Source organism: Saccostrea echinata, unplaced genomic scaffold, assembly GCF_033153115.1.
Source record: "Saccostrea echinata isolate AGI-Se365-2 ecotype Australia unplaced genomic scaffold, CSIRO_AGI_Sech_v1 ptg000010l, whole genome shotgun sequence".
In the NCBI taxonomy this organism is placed as follows: Eukaryota; Metazoa; Mollusca; class Bivalvia; order Ostreida; family Ostreidae; genus Saccostrea; species Saccostrea echinata.
The window spans coordinates 8,027,159-8,049,368 of record NW_026889759.1 but is presented as its reverse complement, the minus strand read 5'-3'; the positions used below and the strand labels follow the sequence as shown (position 1 = coordinate 8,049,368).

Genomic DNA, 22,210 nt, shown 5'->3' with positions numbered 1-22,210 from the left:
TAATTTTCCACTTGTATTCTATAATTTTTCATTTGTATTGTATAATATTTCATTTGTATTCTATAATTTTTATTTGTATTCTATAATTTTCAATTGTATTCTATCATTTTTCATTTGTATTGTATAATTTTTCATCTGTACTGTATAAGTTTTATTTCCATTCTATCATTTTCCATTTGTATTCTATAATTTTCCATTTGTATACTATCATTTGTATTGTATAATTTTACAATACAAATGGAAAAGTATACAATACAAAAGGAAAATTTTACAATACAAATGGAAAATTATAAAATACAAATTGAAAAGTATACAATACAAATGGAAAATTATACAATACAAATCGAAAATAATACAATACAAATAAAAAATATACAATACAAATAAAAATAAAATATACAATACAAATAAAAAATATACAATACAAATAAAAAATTATACAATAAAAATGGAGAATTATAGAATACAAATAAAAAATTTACAACACAAATGAAAAATTATAGAATACGAATAAAAATTTTACAATGCAAATGAAAAATTATAGATGGACTATTATAAATGGAAAATTTTACTACTGCAAAATTATACAATACAAATAGAAAATTATGCAATACAAATGGAAAAGATCGAATATTGCAGCGTTTGACATGCCATACAAACTAAAGTGGTTTAACGATGGTATATGAAACATGTCAGTCAAATACCATCCAAACGATGGGTTGTAACCGAAAACAAGTTTATAATAACGACCATAAGATTTGTGAAATGCTGGCGCGATTGTTGAAAGTAACGTGTTCTTGCGAACCGAGTCATTTGGGAGATAAAAACACCATATGCCGGTGATAGTTGAGTGAATATAGGGAAACTGACGACGAAAAGGTTTGAAGTCATCCTGTTTGTGATTAGTTTTAGTTGTTAGTTGTCCATTAGTATCTATATAGTAATATTCCACTATCATCTGCATATGGTGTTTATTTCTCTCAACTAATTCGATACGCAAGAGCATGCTCTGAGTACGATCAATTTTTAAACTGAGGCAGGCAACTGACAAATAAGTTGATGTTATAGGGATTTCTACAGTCCTGTTTAAATTCACCATTACGTTCATTCTATATTATAATGACCTTGTTAGCAAATACAACCTATCATTGGGCCGTGATTTGACTGACAAATTTCATACCAATTGTTAGGCCGTTGTCGATAACTACGGATTACTCCGTCTACCTGATCAATACATAGGGCTCACGGCGGGTGTGACTGGTCAATAAGGGATGCTTACTTCTCCTAGGCACCTGATCCCACCTCTGGAATTTCCGGGGGTCTTTATGCCCTGTTCTCAGATTTACTAGTATATTGATTTTAGGTTGGGTTTTTTTTTCAGACCGATCATGTTAGTTATCTTCATCTAATTCACATGGAATTTTTTGAATTCTGATTTTAATAATAATGTTGGTTTTGTTGCTGCTGTTAAGAACAAAATTATAATATTTTAATAATATTGTTTAAATAATGCTATTATTTACAAACTTCTTGTCCTATTTCAGCCCTTCAGTCTTCCATTCTTCCTTGCTGTGATTGCCTTTTTTTCAAATCAAAACTGATATATTGAGTAGAATAAAAAAGATATTTTTGAAAAAAGAATCTCCAGACCCCAAGACCATAAACTGAGAATAGATTTAAGTCAAAATTTTCATTTTTAATATCTTGAGTTTTATTTAATGTATTTACTTAAAATTTTGCAATTTTATATAACATTAAAATTCAGATATATGATGAAAATTTTGTTTCATTATCAAAATTATTTCAAAAGTAATATTGCTTTGAAATTTTGACTTAAGTCTGTTCTCATTTTATGGTCCTGGGGCCAGGTCTTTCATAAAAAGTAAATCTTTTCAAAATTTTGCTGGGGTAGTTATGTTTTCATTAAGAGAAATATTACAGAGGCGAGTTCACAGTTACCGTAATTGTCTGTGCATGAGCCTAATATATTTTTTTTAATCAAAAGGTCATTTTATATTAAAGCTTAACATTTCAATATTTTCTACAGATTGTATTAGTATGATTTATATGTTGTGAAAAATCGATATTTAGGAGAAAAAAATTGGTGAGATTGCACTCTCCAAATCTACTCCGCTTTACCAGCGTGGTAACGACTCTTGGGGTGTTTATATACTTAAGGAAAAGACCTCACGGGAAATCTCCATCGCATTCAGCAACGAGTTCTATAGCAGAAATTAAAATTTGCTTCTCTTGATAAATCTAACAGTCCTATACGGCGGGGAGATGACAAGAGACAACGAACAGTTTCCCAGGAAACCTCTATAGCGCCATTAACCATCTCCGGTTTTTAAAATTATTATAGCTGCGTCTCTTTTAAACGAGATCATCGCTATAATCCTTGGCATAGAAAATATGTCTTTGTCGTCTTTTTCCATGTAAAGTGCTATATGCTTGTATAAACCCACATTGAAGACCTTTCCAAGGTTTTGCAGAAGACTTGATTATCCGCAAAGACCAGTTTTATGCCTTAGAGTAACCGTCTTCAGCTTCTAATTTGCAATCAATAATCACATAAAAAGCGACATATGAAGCCATGAACACATTTTAATGCTGAAAAAAATTTAGCTTTTAGGTTCGTGGGTCAGTCAATTTGTATACAATGGCTTCTGCAATGCATAACAAAAAAGATCATTTAATATAGATATGCGTCTAGCACCAAAGGCTTTGAATATGACATCGCTCTGATTTCGTTGTTATTCTATAATTGCATATTATTCCTTTTTTGTAATTTCAGATGCTGCATAGCATGACGCTTTCCCCAATATTTTTCTTTCGGGTTCAAAAACCTTAAAACGTAATGTTCTAGTAATTGACAGGTTCGTCGTGGGAGGAAACGCATCTACAGGGCGTAGGAGGAGGAATATTTTATTATCTGAGTGATCTATTTCAGAGGTTTTAAAAAAAGTGTTATATAACGGAATGAAAACAAGAGAGAACGTGTTGCCAATAAGTAGACCATTTTACCAGGTCATATAGTTAAAATGTCATTGTACAATTTCGTTATTTCATAACTACAAATAAGTGTTCTTAATAAGAAAAAGATTATTTTGCATATTTCTTTTTATTTTGTACCCAACTAGTATACATTGTTATTTTATCTGATCAGCTGTTAATTTCAGCATCACACACTTACATTCCTAAGTTGTTTTCGTTATAAACGTACCCTTGCATTGAATTTGCTATTTCATATCTGTATAAAGAAAACATGGAGATGCAATGAAAAACTGTGAGAAATTATATACATGTATATATATATATATGTTGGTCAAAATTCAATTGTATTTGCAAAATATATTATTTATAGCAGAGTAAAACTAATCATTTGTGTATTAAAATTAGAGCAATATAACCTGCATGAATTCTGCTCACCCAGAAAGCAAAACGATACTTTATCATAATCATTGTCCTTGAAAATGATTAACAATTGATATATCCTGTTTTTGTAAATTTTAAAGAAGATGGGCGAACAAGGCGAGCGCAATGCCTATAATGCAACAACATGAAGGTGAAAAATTAAATCTCAATAATAATAAAATTTTCTTTGGTATTTCATCTAAAATTAAAGTATACTTTATGTAAAATCTCCACAATTTGCAAAAGTCTCACTAACATTGAAATTATTTGCCTATGAAATAGCATGCATACACTAGAGAGGGCAAAAAGGATAATTTTTTCATACTAAAACACAATTTTTCGATATGAGTGGGTCCTTGCTCCATATTTTTCAAAGTTTATCCTCAAAGTTTGCAAACAAAATCATGGAGCAAAGACCCACTATACCTTAAAAATACACTTTTATGAACAACATTCGCATCTTTCCAAAAAATACTTGAAGTCCATTTAGTCAATGGTCATATCAAAAACATGATTTAAATGCCACGATTCCACAAGAGCTTTGTAGCGTAGTGGTTAGCGAGTTAGTCTCTAAAAAGTTTTTTTTTTTTTTTTTTTTTTAAAAAGCGTGTTAGTCTCAAAGGAAAATGATACTCAGGATTTTTATTTCTAGGGCTCGAGACCCACGAATACCACATTATTTTGGAATAACACAATAATTTTTGTCTAGAAAATTTTCCTCAGAAAAGTTATGTTCATAATTTCATAAATCTCGATAATGATAACTTTACTTTAAATACTAAATTCACAAATTGATTATGATTTTTATATATCTGAAGCTATAGGCATTCTGCGCGCCTTGTTCACCCATCTCCTATTCTGGATATGTTTGTCAATACCCAACGGATAATAGCAAATCTAGTAAAAGATCATACATTGTATTATACTTGCAAGTTTGCTGAGTTACTATCATAAAAACCTTCAGTCGGTATTTTCTTGAGGAAGGAATATTGAAACCTATCAATATTGTTTTATGTATCTTTATGTGCATTTAAAATAAAAGACACTGGTAAGAAAAATAATCCCTTTCCTTCAATAATTATTGTAATAAACTGACACTATGTGATATACAATGCCACGTTATTGTGTAAAATTGATAGTCACATTATATTTTGCACGCTGATATCATCAGATCGTTTGTTCAAGAGCACGTAAAAAAACGACATAAAAGTATTAATCGTACAATGATCTAGCGGGAATTACGTAAGCACGGTTTCAAATATTCATACAAAAATCTAGAAACCATCACTAAGGAAACAGATTTGACAATAACTTGCAATTTCTTTCTGTCTCTTGTCTGTTGTCTAAGCACGCGCACACTGAGCCGAGAGTTACTATTGATTTTTTTTTGCCAAGATGGACAAGTTATAGAGAAGATACGAATAGGCCGTCCCCTCTCGAAGCGCTTCATGGAATCAGATCGTTGACATGGTTTATCGTTTATCCAAGGCAGACAGCGAGAACAATCATTTCGGTTCCATTACATCTGAATGAATTCTGAAAAAAGGACATGTAAACTGAATGAGATTATGTCTTCTGTAAACGGGGTCGGAAGAGGCAATGCATCTAAAAGATCAACTCTAAAACTGTTACAGGAGTGCTCAAAAGAAAATCGTTTTTTCTTCGAAGGTTTTCTCCGCGGGGGTATCCAGTCACTTTCAGAAGAGCACTGTTAAAATATTTTTTTTCTTAAAGTGATATTCCGTTGCTTCAAAGTATTTTCATGCCGTTGTCAGTGAATTTAGCGGATGGGAGGAAGTTGTCAGTTTCGTCTTCTGGTAAAAGTCTTAATGTGGCATAATACGAAACCGTCAATGGTGGATGAGATTGGTGACAGATTTGGTTCACTGACTTTTTCACGTGTGCGACTGGAACGGTGTCTTGAACGGATTATACAATGGATTGTTGTAATAAGAAGCGAGTATTGATGGTTATGACAAGTGCATGTGCGTGTGCAGCATTCGGATTACTGGCTATAGGTGTTGCTACTGACTATTGGCTCTTCACAAGTGATCTCCAAAAAGAATCGGAAAACGACACTGACCTGTACGAAAATCACTGGTCTGGGCTTTGGCGCACGTGCAAAGTGGACGGTAAGCATGTCCTGTAATAGGATTATTTGTCTTTATAATGAGCCGTGTGAGGACCATTACACCGGCCAGAGAACCAGATTACAGTCAGTCACGTATTATTATCCTTTGTTTATTCAGTTGTAACCAAAATGGTCAAAGAAATTTTGATGAATGGGTCCTGATTTTTAATCGTAAAGATCTGACAATGATTACATGATTTGTGTAGATAAAATCGGTCGTTATGATTTCCATGTGTGATGATAATGGCTGGTTCTTTTTCTTGTATATTTGACCTTGCTGAAATCAATACTTCTAGCAGCTCGAGGGATCAGACTTAATTAACCGAGACCTCATCTCGAAGTCGACCTTATATGGCTTTTTATAGTAGCTGATTTGCTAAGAAACAGGGGAAAATTTTATACTTTAGTGTCAATTACGTGAAGCTTTTGTTTTCACAAATTTTAAAGAAAGTTGCAAAGGTTATCATGAAGTTACAATAATAAAACAATTAAATATGAAAATATTTCTTTGGGTAAACTGGTATCCTTCTTTTATGTACTATATATCAAGGAAGAGGTTGTCACAAATATGATTGCTATTTTTTCCCCTGTCTATTTGGGAAGCTTAGTCTAATAGTTTTTATAGAGCTCCAATACTCAAAGGAATATCAAAGCGAAGACCCACGTTCACATTTACACCAAATTCTGTCATTGTATATCATCGGTTTCGTAAATTACTCCACATTTTGTAAGTTTGTGAAGGCTTTACCATTGCTTTTATAGCAAATGATACACGAGGTATTAATCGTCGGGTTCGATGTACGGTTAACATTGCTTTTGGCTTCTAGAAATGATAGACGTCCGTAAAGGAGGTGAAAATGCACCAATGACTGAATTGCACTATGTAGAAAGCACATCTAGAGAAATGGAACCTAAAATACATATCGATTTTTCCCCTTATAAATTTATGAAGACGCTTTATGATATTAATGAAATCAACAAATTGAATATCAATAGCAGAATAAATATGACTTTGCGCCATGAATGTGATAAAATTGTCCCTTTTCGTTATAATGACGTGTCCGTGTCTTCAAGAGAAAAATTACACAGATATGAATTTCTGATTTTATATCATTTCTGTGTGTTATCAACCAATGTTCAAGGCAGAAAATACATTTCATTAATTTCATTTCAATCCCATGATGTAGTTTAAAGTTGGGTCGATTTTGAACAATGTACAGAGTAAAATAGGCAGAACGCTAAGTGAATCATGGCTGGTCATAGATAAAGCCTTTGAAGTGCTTCATAAATGTGAATTTTTCATCAATTAAGTCCATTCTTTTGATGTTTCATTACATTATTGCACAATTATCAAAGCAGTTTAATAATATTTGCACTAAACGGAATCAAACTTCTCTTCAAATCGGTCAGTCTATGTGTGTCTGCAGGGAAGTACAGTTATGTAAAATATATATTACCCAGTTTTCATAAGTATCAGCATATTCAATGCAGTTATGTAGAACTTTGGACAGTGTTGATTAATTACTTTACAACTTCGAATCGAAAAGAGAAACCCCTCATAAGCTTGTTTATGATTTACTCAACAATCCTTTAAAATCGACCCAAATTAGAGCAAATTTTCAAAGAGACCATAATGCATCTATGGTAAAGTCTCGATGTTTCAAATGGTACTACACCACCAAAAAAATGGCGGATACATTTTGCAGATATGTTGGCGATTTCTTTCCTCTGTGACGTCGGAGCCAAAGACATTTTAATAGAAATTTGTGCAACTTTGATCTATAGAGTTTTTCAAAACAGTTATTTTTGTAGACAACTTGGAATGTACAGATAACATCTATCGATCAGCATGACCATACTTTTACTAGTTTATAGGCTAGATACAATAACAATTTTGAGCAGTGTTTGGGCATTAATGAACAAATCAAATGAATAGGTTCCAAACATCTTCACTTTCGCCCCAGTATTGGTACATCTCTTTGCTCATCACGTTCCCCCTGTCTCCTAATGCTGACGGGATCGATTCGCTGGAGTTTTAATTATAAAATCAGAGAAAGGAGTGTTCCAAGAGGAGCCTGCTACTTAGGTGCTTTATACAAAGTAGTAGTTTCTATTAGTGTTTCGGGCTCGCAAAACCACTTGGCATTCGTAAATTGATATCGACAGGTACTAAATGAACCAGGCTATGTAAATGAGGATAGTTGGGAATTCGTTATTGGTGATTATAAGCCCCTCTTCTGATATTGACTTTTCCGTAGTCAATTGATGATTTTTCTTCATTTAGGGTTTTCTTTTTTTTTTTTTGCACTGAACGATCATCGAGGGAAAGGGTGTTGTATCTGTGTTCTTGAGTCGCATAAAATTTTCACGTCCACATTCGCACAGTTGTTTGTCTTTTGTACATTTCGCTGAGATCTTTTAAGTATTCTTCTGTACAGTCAGGATTGGTAGATCTTTTCATTATTAACGATGTGAGTAATTGCTAGCGCCCCTCAATGTACCAATGCATATGTTTTTCGAGGGAACATTCGGCCAACGCGTGTTCGATTAAACTCGAAACGCTAATTGATTTGAAATAATTTTTGTCAAATTTTTCGTCTGTACCGAGGGTCAATACTATTTATAAAGACAATTAGCTCCAAGGTATTTCAGCCATCCAAATGAAGTGATTTGGTTGTGTTGCTAGGAATGACATATTTTAGTTCATTGTAACCTACACACTGTACTATAGTTTGACAAATAACCATGACCTATATTGTATAGTGCTGGTGAAATCAATTGTCTGAATACTGTCATTTGGTAAAGTCGTGAAAAATAGGTTTAGTGACTTTCAAATGGTATACAAGAATACATTTCAATTTACAAGGCATACAAACAGCATGAGGAAATGGAATCTTTAAAAATTGGTCGTAATTTACTTGCTTGCTTTGCACAAAGTATGGATATAAATCAATGTGTTTATAAGTTATAGAGATGGAAGTTTCTAATCAGTCATGTAGTATAGCTACGACTGACCACAGTTTTATACGCATATTCCTCTGTCAACAAAACAACTTCGTCAAAACAACGGTATCGTTGGGACTGGTAAATGACAATTCAATAGTAATAGGGATTGAAGATAACGAATTGGGCATTAAGTGTGTGTGCAATATTTTGTCATCTTTCACAATGGATGTGTCTATGACATTTTCTTCAAATGCGTTATTTCGGAATGAAGGAAACTGTCGTCTGATGATACTGAACAAACTTGTTGCCGTCGAGGGACATCGTGGCATATGCGTGCTTTTCTTTATTATAAGACTATGGAGATTGAGTGGGTGCATGTACCTAGATTTGTCTCCCCCTGAACGAGACATCGGTAGTCACTCTGCACCTACCTTAAATGGGCATCAATGTTCAGCAGACTGGTCATAAAGTATTTTGTTTTAGGACATGTGACACATTATAATAGTTTTGTTTGAGTTCGAATCGTGACGCTTTGTAATTTACAGAAGGGACTTAAAAGACTAAAGATATGAATGGAGTTAGATATATATACACAAATCAGACCCTTGGCAATTGCAACCGTATTGGGTTTTTGTGTCCTTTTGCAGATTCCTTATTATGAATTAGTTTAATATACATCGACCTGTATTCATAAAAGTGATGGGAAACTGTTCATTAGTAGAATAAACAACTAAATATTGAAAATGTTTTTTTAAAAAGATGGATGCCTTGTTTTAGATAGAGTGTATACCTTGATCAACCAGAAATTAATTAAAGGATGATTAAAGTATAGATACATGTAGGTTAATACTTAGCTGGAATCAGTTAAGACGTTGCTCTGCATTTCAATTAGACATAAGTACATACATTAAACTTTACAGAGAGCATTTCTTAATGACGATTTATATATAATCGTATAATACGATTATATGACATCACCAAGTCTGTTGAAAGACGTGCTGATCTTGTCAAGATGTTACAGATAAAATATTTGTTGAGTATTAAATTCATGCAATATTTGTATGGGTTTGAACGCATTGATCTCACGAAGGTAGAACCAGGATGTGCAATACCTTTGAAATCCTTGGAGAGGTTGAAAAAAATAATGAAGCATTGTTTCAAATCTCTTTTGATTGTACCTGCTGAACCATTTGACAGGATGCATTGCAGCACGTTTATTGTTTATAAGGAAACGCTTGTCATTTAAAATGGGCAATAAAACTTTTTACTGCTCAGACAATATTGCTAAAGGGTTACGAGAAGACATTCTTTTCTCAGTAACTATTGAGCGTTGCATTTGAAAGAATATTCTGCTCACGAGAGGTTTTTTGGAATCACATTCCACGCAGAGAAGACAGAAAACTCTTTTATAGCTAGTCCTATTACCTTTGTCATGAAAGTCATAAGTCTTCGGGATGAAAGCAGATTTTTTTTTTCTAATTGCAACAGGCACTGCTATGATAAGTAAATTTCACTGCATTGACTTAGGTCTAAAGATATTATATTGCTTGGAAGAGTTTCAAAAAAAATATTATGAGCAAAATCATCCTCTCAAAGGAATGAATTTATTTATTATACTTATGACTACAGCAGTACTCAGAAGGTGACAATTTACCTAATACCTTCACTTCCATGCCGAAAAACCAAGATTCCTTTGAAACAGATTTCCAATAAGCTTTGTATTTTAAGTAAAACCAAATGGTGTTATGAATCAAAGTACAGCTATAGTACTGAAAGACGGGGTCAAAATAATGAATTTCACGATTTTACGAATTTCATTACTGGTGAAAATTTTTATAGGATTTTGATACGTACTTAAAATATTTTAGACATTAACTATTAACATAAAACTAAAACAAAATTTATTGAAAAACAAATTTAATCTTCATCTTTTTCATTCATTCTGTTATAGATTAATCAGTCATCACTAGCCAAGGACCCTTTTTGTACTGTCCGGATTTCACAGAGTCTGAATTAATATGACATTTCCGGAAGAAAACAATTGATGACGCGTAGGCAGTCTAATATTACGCAGCCGAGTAGTTTGTATACTAGTGTGGTTCAATATAATGTTTTTCAGCTAACAATTTTCAAAATGCCTCTATAATTTGTTTAAGAAAATCTTCAGATTACTTTTTGAAGTTTGATCCAGCGTGTTTATATTTTGATCAAAACAATTTATGCACTCTTTCATTTATCGTAGATTCAATTCATATATGTTATACGCACGGCTTCCGTTTTGAGGCCTCGACTTAAAACCGTAAACATGACCCCGTCTAAAAACGAAAGCATCCATTTTTAATTATACTTAATCGAGAGTTACTGAACGTTAGTGGAAACCTTATTTTAGCTATATTCTAGTATTGTAAACTATCCTCTATTCGAACCAAGAAATTGGTCTAGGTTAGGACTTTGTATGTAAATTTACCAACAACAATATAACGAATGGTCTTAGACAGACGACGTACCATTTATAGGAAGGTAAACATACTTGAGTCAATTGTATGACGTTCGTTATTCTTTTCAAATATTAAAAAAGGCTCAATATGGCTTGACTTCTCTGCATTAAGGAATGTTTTTCAGTTAAAGTAATGTATGTTTCAATTCACATAACTATATTGAAAATTATTAAATTCAAATTAATCTGTCGTGTAATTATTTTCTACTTTAGATTGAGTAATTTAGTAAATCGACAGTACGTAAAAAAAAGAAAGACTTCGTTTATAACTATTGTTGACTAGGTGCAGGAGGTGTAATTAATCAGAGCAGAAAATAACAGTTCTATGATAAAACTAGGTTTGGGTTATTAGTCCTGAAATTCGAGGCTCATTGGAGAAATATCAACATACAACCTTTTAATAGATTGATTAATTTGATACAGAACCTCTTTGCTGCTTTCTTCGCCAGTCGAATCCAGAAAGCTTGTTTAACGTACGGAATGATTTTTTTTTTGTTGCAAAAAATAAAAATTCTATTATGCTGTCCGATCATAAGTGCATTAGTCATTTTATTTTGCCAATTCCAGAGAGATTGTATTTTAATGTTCTTGACTGATCATGTCAGAACGAATGAAAGATTAATGGAAATGTTTCACAATTCTTCTCGTTCTTTACAAATAGAAAGGCGGGAAAGGCTTGACCCATACTCATTTGTCAAAATAGGAGAAATAATTTCTCAAAACGAAAATGATTTTGACGGAGTGATGACTGAAACGATGATGATACAATAATAACCTAACTATTGAATTACAATCAAATTATACTTTTTTTTGTTCTGAGGACGAAATTACGAAAAATAGTTACGTGTGACAGTCACATATATCTTATTTGAAAATAATAGACACACATGAGGATTTTTAAAAGATATAAATTGCCTGCCGGCTCTTTATGTAAAGAACTATTTTGATAGATTTTACGTAAATTGCACTTAGAGCACACCCAAACTTGGTGACACGTATTATATTTGATGTTGGAAAATATAAACAGAAAAAGTCAGTTCCTACCCCTTTGAAACCTCAATAGTAAGTCCAAATATCTATCCTAAAATTATGTGAGTAGTCTTTTATTTAAAAAAATCGATAATGATTGATGTTTTAAAACATTATAGAAAGGGCTAATATTCCCAGTGGTTTTGACATCTTTCTTTTTCATTTACCCATTGTTTCCTCAAATTCTTTCCATGGAATAGCAGTCAGGTGAGTGCAAATGCTCGTATATAAGAAAATTGTAATAACTTCTGAATCAGCCAATCCGACACATTGTTTGTGCTTTCAAGAATTCACGTATATAATTGGTATAGTATCATCTCGTTCTGATAGTATCTCATGATATATACCTTTGTTTACATTTTAAATTATTTTGTCCCCCCCCCCCCCAAAAAAAACCCAAAAAAAACCAAGAAGTCTGTGAGCCAATGCTCACCAGTAATACCCCCGCTTTGATGTGAATATAAACTCTGATGTGAATGTACATAAGTTCAGTTATGGACAGACACAAGGATGAACAAGAAGTTGACATCAGATTTGTACAAAAATGAATCCCACCATACTGCAGGCCTAAACAAAGAGTGTTTTAAAATTTCAAGCATCTGCAATGAGTAGTAGTTGAGAAAACTGCGACCAAAATTTGTTATGTATGGTACGGACAGACGCACGGATGAACAGGAAGTTGACGTCGGATTCGTACAAAAATGAATCTCACCATATGGCATGCCTAAACAAAAAGTGTGCTAAAATTTCAAGCATCTGCAATCAGTAGTTGCTGAGAAAACTGCGACCAAAATTTGTTATGTATGGTACGGAGAGACGCACGGATAAACAGGAAGTTGACATCGGATTCATACACAAATGAATCCCACCATATGGCATGCCTCAACAAATTAAAATGTGTGCTAAAATTTCAAGCATCAGCGATGAGTAGTTGCTGAGAAAACTGTGACGAAAAATTTGCTACGGACAGACAGACAGCTACACACACAGACAGACAGACAGACACACAAGGGTAAAACAGTATAACCCCCCCCCCCCATCTCCTTCGGAGCGGGAGTATAACAAAGAAGTCTAATTTCAAATTATTTTGTCAAAAATAGCAACAACAAACAAGCAAATAAAACCATGGAAGTTTTAAACATTTTTAATTAACACGCAAATTCGTGTACTTTCCTACTGATTCAATTATATCAGCTTGGCTAGGTTATTCATATATGTTGTTTATGTTCAAATAGTAACTTTCAAAGCATGTAAAAACAAGATGTGTTTGTGAAACACTGATGCCCCCGCATGGCAGCTCATGGCGAATGTGAAAGTTTCTCAAATGCAAGTATACTACAAGGTTAAGGTCAAGAGATCAAAAATGTTGGTACCCAAAGAAAGGTCTTTTCTCATAGAATATACCTGCGAAATACGAAAGCCATAGCACCAACCGTTGAAAAGTTATGGCGAAGGTAAAAGTTTTTCAAAAGTAGGTTAAACTCCAAGGTCAAGGATAAAAGGTCAACATCTTTGATACAAAAGGGAAGGCTTGTCACAAGAAATGCGTCTGTGAAATATGAAAGCCCTAGCACTCATCGTCCAAAAGTTATGGCCAAGATTATTTTTTTTAAAGTGGATCAAACTCCAAGATTAAGGTAAAAAAAATCAAAAATATTTGTACCCAAGGAAATGTCTTTTCACAAGAAATACTCTTGTGAAGTATGAAAGCCCTAGCACCAATCGTTCTAAAATTATGGCAAAGGTTAAAGTCTGGTAAAATTTTGCAAAAGTGGGTCAGACTCAGAGGTCAAGATGTCAAATACGTTGGTACCCAGACAAAGGTCTTGTCATAAGGAATACAAATGTGAAATACTAGACGAAATTCCGCGCAGGCGCGTGGAATTGAGTTCTTACCGCTACTGTCAGGCAGAACAATTCCAGTAATATATATTATAATAACTACTTAGATTTAATTACAGCCTTGTAACAGGAAGAAATACTTTATTCAAAATCACGTAGTTAATTTCGGAGCAGAAGTAGATGTCCCCCCCCCCCCCGTCCCTTTGTAAAAACTTTGTAAAATAGCAATTTCATTAATTGAGCCAATTTTGACACCTATTATTTTATGTTATAGGTATTGTACATTCCATTTCCATCAAGGATAAAAGAAGCGAATATGCACATTTAAAAAATAGCTTTTAACAACTTAGGTATAGGCCTAGTATTTGATACAAACTGTTTTCAGAAAACTGAAATGTATTAATTAGAGCAAAAACTTATAACAGCTTTAGTTATATTTGAACAATACCATATTCATTAATTGACATTTTCTCTTTACATGTAATAAGTTTATTAAAGTACGAAATACAAACTGTACTTCGGGTTCGTTGCCATGATGCTCTCAGTGGCGAAAATATTTTACTGATAAATTTATTAGTACATCCTACCAATAATCTTTCGATATATATATTATATATATATTCACAACTTATGGTGTTATCAAATGCTTTACCATTATTTCCATACCCATTCACAACAAAGATTTTTTTAATATAAATTCATGTAGTAATAATCGCGTTGTTTTCTTTTTTAACATCGGGCTTGATGCCATATCTAGAAATTCTAGAAATTTCCGTCAAGATTAAGATCGCTGGATTACGAAAACGATTTTGCACATTTTGCTTTTTAATCAGTTATATCACTTAAATCAAGTTTTGATCGAATAGTTCTCTAATGACGTTATATGAAATAAATAAAAGGATTGCGTAGGCTTGTCAGTTTCACTAAAAATCGGCAGTAACTTAGATCCGCCAACCGGAACTACCACCGTACTCTCCTTTTTGCTATTTCAGGGTTGGTTATCGAAAATGAAAGTAGACTTTTAATTAAATTTACGATAATTTCTATGCGAGTGAAATCTAAATATAGTTTACGGACATCACCTCATACCTAGTGTATTCTTAGAGGAGTAAGTATGAACTCTAGTGCAGACGTTTCGGAGTTTATTGCAAAATTTTTTAATTTATAAGTATGGATGAAAGCCATAGCTCCAAGCAATCAAAAGTTGTGGGCAAGGTTAAAGTTTTTGTGGACAAACAAACAGACAGACGAGAGACAGGGAAAAAATCAGATGCCCCCGAATCTTCGATTACGGGGGCATAAAAAGTATGAAGTTTAATGTGTTGAAATTATATCAGTCATTTCACTCAACGCACGAACATGCATGCATGAAAGTGCGCACAAAACAGCATCGGTTACGCCCATCTAAACAACAATATGTGTAAACCCTTTAAAGTTATATATGGCGTATTTTTGATAAGTTCAGAAAAGATCTTTCTATTTGTTTCATTACTTTCTATAAAGATAGGACTTTTCTGACAATTACAAAATTTAATCGCGTTTCAAAGATATAACATTTAAAACAGTAACCGATTTATTTACCGACTCCGCAAAAATAATAAAGATTTGAATAACTCCGCCTTAATTTATATTTAGACAATCAACAATGAGAATGAGGGGTAGACCAGCGAACACAAGCAGCTTAACAGATTCAGATAGAAAAACGAGGAAGAAATAGGCAGATATGGAGAGGATTCGAAGTAAAGAGAAAATTATGCTATATTAACAATATCATGGACATTTACACCTCTTCTTCCATTATGGCTTTAATGCTGTATTTTCCCGCAGTCTTGTGAGTGGTGGATCTTACTAATATTCAATACAATTACAGCGAAGTTTAAACGCGAGGTAATCCGAGTTCAAAATCGGTGAAAATTTTTATTTTAACGTACATAACATATATTATGTAAATTTACACTCGATTTCGTTATTATTTTTTAGCTCAGATACGCCATGTATAGCTTTAAATGATTTCATATTATTCGGATGAGTAGTGTCCTGAGAACAAAAGCGAACAAATATGATTGATTGTGTGTTGTTTTACGTCACATTCGAAAATTTTTCACTCATAGAGACGTCACCATATACCGGTGAAGAGCTTCAAATTTAGACCTTTACTCGGCACTCCGGGCCATTGAGCAGTGAGGGTTCTTTATCGTGACAACGCGTACAGTGACAAGGAATCTCGGTTTTTAAGGTCTCATCCGAAGAACCCGTGACGCTTGGCGAATGAACGGTCACTACCTATTTTTGTCTTGGGTTTGACGCGGCGTGGCGAACGAGAATCAAACCCCGGCCTCTCGATCACGGAGCGAACGCCCTACCACTAGGCTACCGTGACCGGTGCGAACAAAAATGAACCGGATAATAAGAAAGATCAAGCTAAAACAGTATACTCCCAAACTACTTTTTCGAAACATCACGGCTGTAATCACGCAGACCTAGTCCATTTGCTACCAATAAGCAAAGTTGCCCAATAGTATACCAATATATATGGAATAGTTTTCCACAGCAATAAATCCGATACTTAATGTTTCCAGACGTTACTCTCTTAATGTAATTGATGCTTCTAGTAGGCTAACGATTGAGTAATAACTAACACTTCCTTAAATAGAAAAAAGAACCGTTTATTTACAAGTAACGAAGAAATTTATACTGTGACTGCACTATCAAAAATCTATTTTCGTTGAAACGTAGGAGGATTGGTTGTAATTTCTAGTGAGTAGCTGTTTTCAGTTTTAAATCAGATAGATATGGTGTCACCGAATCTATCAATATTTGCCTTTATGTTGATGTGTATTGAAACCCCGTTGAGACTACACATGGCCACTGAAATCCCTTTATAGTGAAATAATTGGGTTTGCGCCTTTCGGAAGTGTGACGTCACATACTCATTTAAACTTGTTTTGTATTTGGTAAATAACAGCCTACAAAAGTTCAATGTCATAATATTTTTTTCTCTGATCTAATTCTATATATATAGTACTTTTTGCAGCTCAAATTGTATCGAGGCTTGTGATTTTTTTTCCAGTTATGGTTGTCCTATTATCGTTTTGTTGTTGTAACAGTAGTATGTCGCCCGCGTGATTAGAACGTGTGGTTAGAATGTTTGCTCTGGAGTCGCGGCATAAGGAGTTGATCTTTACGTCGGGGTTCGAATCCACTGTGTGACGTGGAGACCGGACCTTCCGATGAGACCTTTATAAACCGAGGCCCCGTGTCGCAGTAGGTGCACGAAAAAGATACCTCACTGCTCGAAGGCCCTAAGTACCGATTACGGGTCTAAATTGGCAGTCCTCCGCCGGCTAGTGGTGGCATCTCAATATGAGTGAAAAATCTCGAAAGGGACGTTAAAAAACAAACAAACAAACAACAGAAATCGTACTTATAGATGATCCACTTCTTTCAACAATCAGAAAACGCTGGTAAACTAGTTAGAACCGGTTTTTCAAGGCACCTGTAAAGATTTCTTATGCAGTATTCTTTTCAATCAATGAAACATATATAAAAAAAAAAAAAAAAAAAAAAAAAAAAACCAATATTTTACTACATATGATAATTATGCAGACATAAATACGAGTATATTAAATGTCTTTCCTTCTTTGTTGTAGGGGAATCTTACGCTTACGCGAGTTATGCAATAGCTGCAAAGTTAATTCTCGTATAAAAATTTTAAAAAATTGAATAATAAAAAAATCATGGGGGGGGGGGGTTAAATGATCTCTTAAGTGTGTAGTTGAAATGCTCTTACAGAAATTTATCTATGTATGGAGGAAATCCTTTATGTTAGTTAAATAAGACAAACTAAGAATTAATTGAAGAAAAAGGGGAATTAAAGGTCATAGGAAAGGTCGATGTAAGAAAATTATGACACAATTAAATTACTCTCACCAATTTATATCAGTCTACAAAGCTCAGTGTAATATCTTGACCATTTTTTTAAACTAAGGTGACTGCGAAGGAATAGTTACATCAAGGTCATTGGAAAGGTAGTGGTAAGAAAACAGACAGAAGTGATTTGCCCTCACCGATATGTAACTTGTAAGAAATTTGATAAAAAGATCTTCAAAGTGAAGTTTGAGGGCAAAGGACCATCAAAAGCATTAGGAAGGTCAAGGTCTGAAAAGAATGACAAAGTAGAAATAATCTTACCGGTATATATCTTTGTATAAAGTGTGATTAAAATATTTGAAATTTAGAGTTAAGGGCAGGTCAAGATAAACAAGCATTCTGAGAGTATTGCATTAGCAATACTAGTCCCCTACCGGCAAGTGTAATCTGGTTCCTGTAAAAAATTGAAAATGCCATAATTCCGTCAAAAATCATTGAAGCGGAACAAAATGCAAACTTTATTTGTAACTCATTAAGATACACTCACATACCGAAATTCAGCTCAACATCTGCAAGCGTTTAGAAAAAATTGCGGAAAACCCTTAAAAATTGAAAAGGTCGTAAATCCGTCAGAAATCAATGAAGCGGAACGAAATGCAAACTTGATCTGTAACTCATCAAGATACACTCACATACCAAAAACCAGCTCAATATCTGCAAGCGTTTAGGAAAAAAGTGCGGAAAACCAAGTGCGACAGACGGACGGACAGACGCAGAGGAAACCTATAGTACCCTCCGGTTTCACCGGAAGGAGACTAAAAAAATTACGACAGATGAATAACTATAATTTGTTTCAGTGTATGAAGTTTAATTGAATGCGTATTGTTTTACGTCCCTTTCGAGAATTTTTCACTTACATAGAGATGTCACCATATACCGGTGAAGAGCTTCACATTTAGACCTTTACTCGGCACTTAGGGCCATTGAGCAGTGAGGGTTCTTTACCGTGCGAACGCTTACCGCGACATGGGGCCTCGGTTTTTAAGGTCTCATAGGAAAGACCCGGAACTTTCACTCCAAAGTGCCGAGCGCTTGGTGAAGGAACAGTTGCTACTTATTAGTCCCCTACCGGTGAAACCGGAGGGGACTATAGGTTTCCTCTGAGTCTGTCCGTCTGTCTGTCTGTCTGTCTGTCCCTCTGTCTGTCTGTCAGTCTGTCCCACTTGGTTTTCTGCACTTTTCTTCTAAACGCTTGCAGATATTGAGCTGATTTTTGGTATGTGACTTTACCTTGATTAGTTATAGATCAAGTTTGCATTTCGTCCCACTTCATTGATTTTTGACGGAATTATGGCCTTTTCAATTTTTAACGGGAACCAGATTACACTCGCCGGTAGGGGACTAGTATTGCTAATGCAATACTCTCAGAATGCTTGTTTTTTATCGACTTAGGTCAGCCGCGGCCGTAATTCAAACACACATAACCTTCCTATTACGGAGCGAGCGCTCTACCGACTGAGCTACCCTGACGGTGTATAAAGTTTGATAAAAATATTTTGAACAGTTTCTTTCAAACTGTACTAAATACGAAATAATGAATAGTGAAGTTTGGGTCATGCAGAAGGTCAAGGTAGAAAATTTTGACATCGTTGAATAGCTTCTATTTTGGTTTGATTGAAATATATTGAACACTTTCTTTAAAACTAAGGTAAATGCAAACTGTTGTAAAGTGAGGTCAAGGTCTTAGGGATGGTCAACGTTAATCAGTATGCGAGTTTTGATAAAATATGTGAAGAGTTTCTTTGATGCTGAACTTACTGCAAAATAAGAAATAATGAGGTCAAGGTCATAGGATAGGCCAATGTCAGAAAATTATGCCAGAGTTGAAAAGTTTTCACTAATATTTTTCAGTGTATGAATTTTGATTAAAATATGATCTTGAACAGTTTCTTCGAGACTGATCTAAACGCAAAGTGTGACGGGCGGACAGATTGAAAAAAAACATGTATGACAAACACTGCCCGGCCAAATTCATCGGGGCATAAAAATTTGCTTTCTAAGATTTTAATTGAGTTACTCTTTCCACACAACTTATAAATTTATATTGATGCCTCAACTCATATCCGAAGATGCAACATCCATGCATTTGATCTGAGTAGTACTACTGATAGGTCTTCCAACAATCTGTCGGAATTTCCATGGGTACCTATTGTGCCCTGTTATTAGCAGACCTATTTTTGTATTCATATGAAGAGAATTTATTCAAAAAATTATACATGAGAAGAAGAAGACACTTACTGTGGCCTTCAACTCGACATTTAGATATACCGACGACGTATTATCAATTAACAATAGTTACTTCCATTTATGTGTCGACTCGATATATCCCAGTGAACTTGAAATAAAAGATACCACAGAGTCTGACACATCTGTTTCATATTTGAATATTTTACTAGAAAAAGTCTTTAATGGTAACCAAACAACAAAACTTTATGATAAACGTGATGACTTTAACCTTTCTATCGTAAACTTCTTTTACTTATGTAGCACTATATCCTTATCACCTGCATATGGGGTTTATATCTCCCATTTGATTCGATACGCAAAAACATGCTCCACATACTGACAATTTCTAAAATGAGGCAAGCTATAGACAAACAAGCTGATGAAAGAAGGATATCAATAATCTCTTTTAAAGTCGTCATTTTGCAAGTTCTATGGTCGATACAATGACCTTGTCAGCAAATACAATCTGTCATTAATTCGAATACTGACTGACTTTTTTCATGCTAATTATTTGGCCATTATTCAAATTCTGAATTGTCTGCAGATTTTTCCGTTTGTCCGATCATGACAAGGAGCAAAGGGCGGATGTGACCGGTCGACAGGGAATGCTTGCACTCCTCCATGGTACCTGAACCCACCTCTGGTGTTTTTAGAGGTCCGTGTTTGCTCTACTCATCGATTTTTATTGTTTCAATGGACTTTTGAACTTGATTACTGTTCGTTATCTCCATATTCAATTACTTGGGAATAGTCTTGCTCCAAAAACTTTAAATATTCAATTGTACTATAAATGTAGGTCAGATGCAACATCAGAAATAGTCAGGAAGTGTATATCCCTCAATGCAACATGCATGCATGTTTGGTCACCTTAGGGTTTACAGTTACTTGGAAAAGACTTGCTCCGAAAACTTTAAGCTGGTCATTCATCTGGAAAATGTACGTCATATACAGCATCCGAAGCAAGTTTAGTGGTATACATCCCAATTGCAAGATGCATCATCCATGCAGATCTGGTCCAGTTAGGGCTAACAGTTTCTTGGGAATGAACCTACTTCTAAACTTCAATTAATCGGGATGCTAAAGCCTCGTTGTGGGTATATGGCTCATCTTGACTTCGTCGAGGTCAGCTAAAAATTATATGACCAGGACAAATACTGTGTTCGTTGAAATTTTATTGATTTTCAATGGTCCGAAAAGTATCAGGACTGTCTTTCTCCAATTTTAATTTTCGTGAAAAATCACATTTCAGGAAATTCCTGGGGCTGTCCAAATGTTTGGGAAGTTTGAGGTCCTGTCAAAATTTTTATAGGTAATATTCTATTCTCATTGCAGGTTGAATGAATTTGTAGAAATTGCCTTGTTAAATTGCTACACTTGAAGGTTAGATCAGAGGGGCTACGTTTGCCTTTACTTATGGACATCTAGTAGGCAAACTGTACATGATTACAATGAGTAATTAACCCTTTATTTAGGATCCAGCGGCTAGGTCCCAGATTTGGGCTTAATTCCTGTCAAAGCCTTACAAGCCTTACATGTGCATGTATGCTTTAAACTTAACTCATGAACAAACTGTTTTCATGATGTTAATTAACATTTGGCCCTCTACCAATTTTTCCCCAAAATTCATTGCCATGGTTCACACCCCGGTTGGACAAAGCTAGTCATATTTAGAAAGTGCATTATATCTTTGAAAATCTTTTTTTTCACACATGGAGACTTAGCAGCAGGCAAGGGGTTTACGAGATTATAATAGGCAACTTGCCATCTACAAAAATTATAAAATTCTTGTTTCGACAGGTGAAGAGATTGAGCCCAAGGTTGGGTTCAATGGTAATAAAGTGAAACTTATTATACAGTATATCCTATCCTATTTACTCCAGAACCTATACGCCATAAGCTGCATGGATATGATAATGACTAAAGAGTCTTCACCAAATTGAAATTGTCGCATGAATCCAGAGTTCTAGGTGGACCCAAAGTGGCCATAGCCTAAGAAACTCATGGTACTCAGGTGACCGTCAAGGCCCATGGGACTCTTGTTTACAATTTTCAACAGTAGTTCGACTTGGGCCACTACAATATAAATACAATTAATTTTGAAGGCATTCACCGATATATGGTGACGTCTATATGAGTGAAAAATTGTTGAATGGGACGTAAAACAGCAAACAATCAATCAATCTTCTATCTACTCG

General features: G+C 34.4%; 1 protein-coding gene across 1 annotated transcript in view; it reads left to right on the top strand.

Annotated features, from left to right (window-relative positions):
• Window positions 1-4,546: 4,546 nt before the first annotated feature.
• The window catches only part of LOC133184682 (voltage-dependent calcium channel gamma-5 subunit-like), a 38,674-nt gene continuing 21,010 nt past the window's right edge, over window positions 4,547-22,210 (top strand). Inside the window, exon 1 of the mRNA XM_061319759.1 lies at window positions 4,547-5,546. Within this exon, the coding sequence (XP_061175743.1) occupies window positions 5,351-5,546 (196 nt within the window). The 5' untranslated portion in view covers window positions 4,547-5,350. The remainder of the gene's footprint in view (window positions 5,547-22,210) is intronic.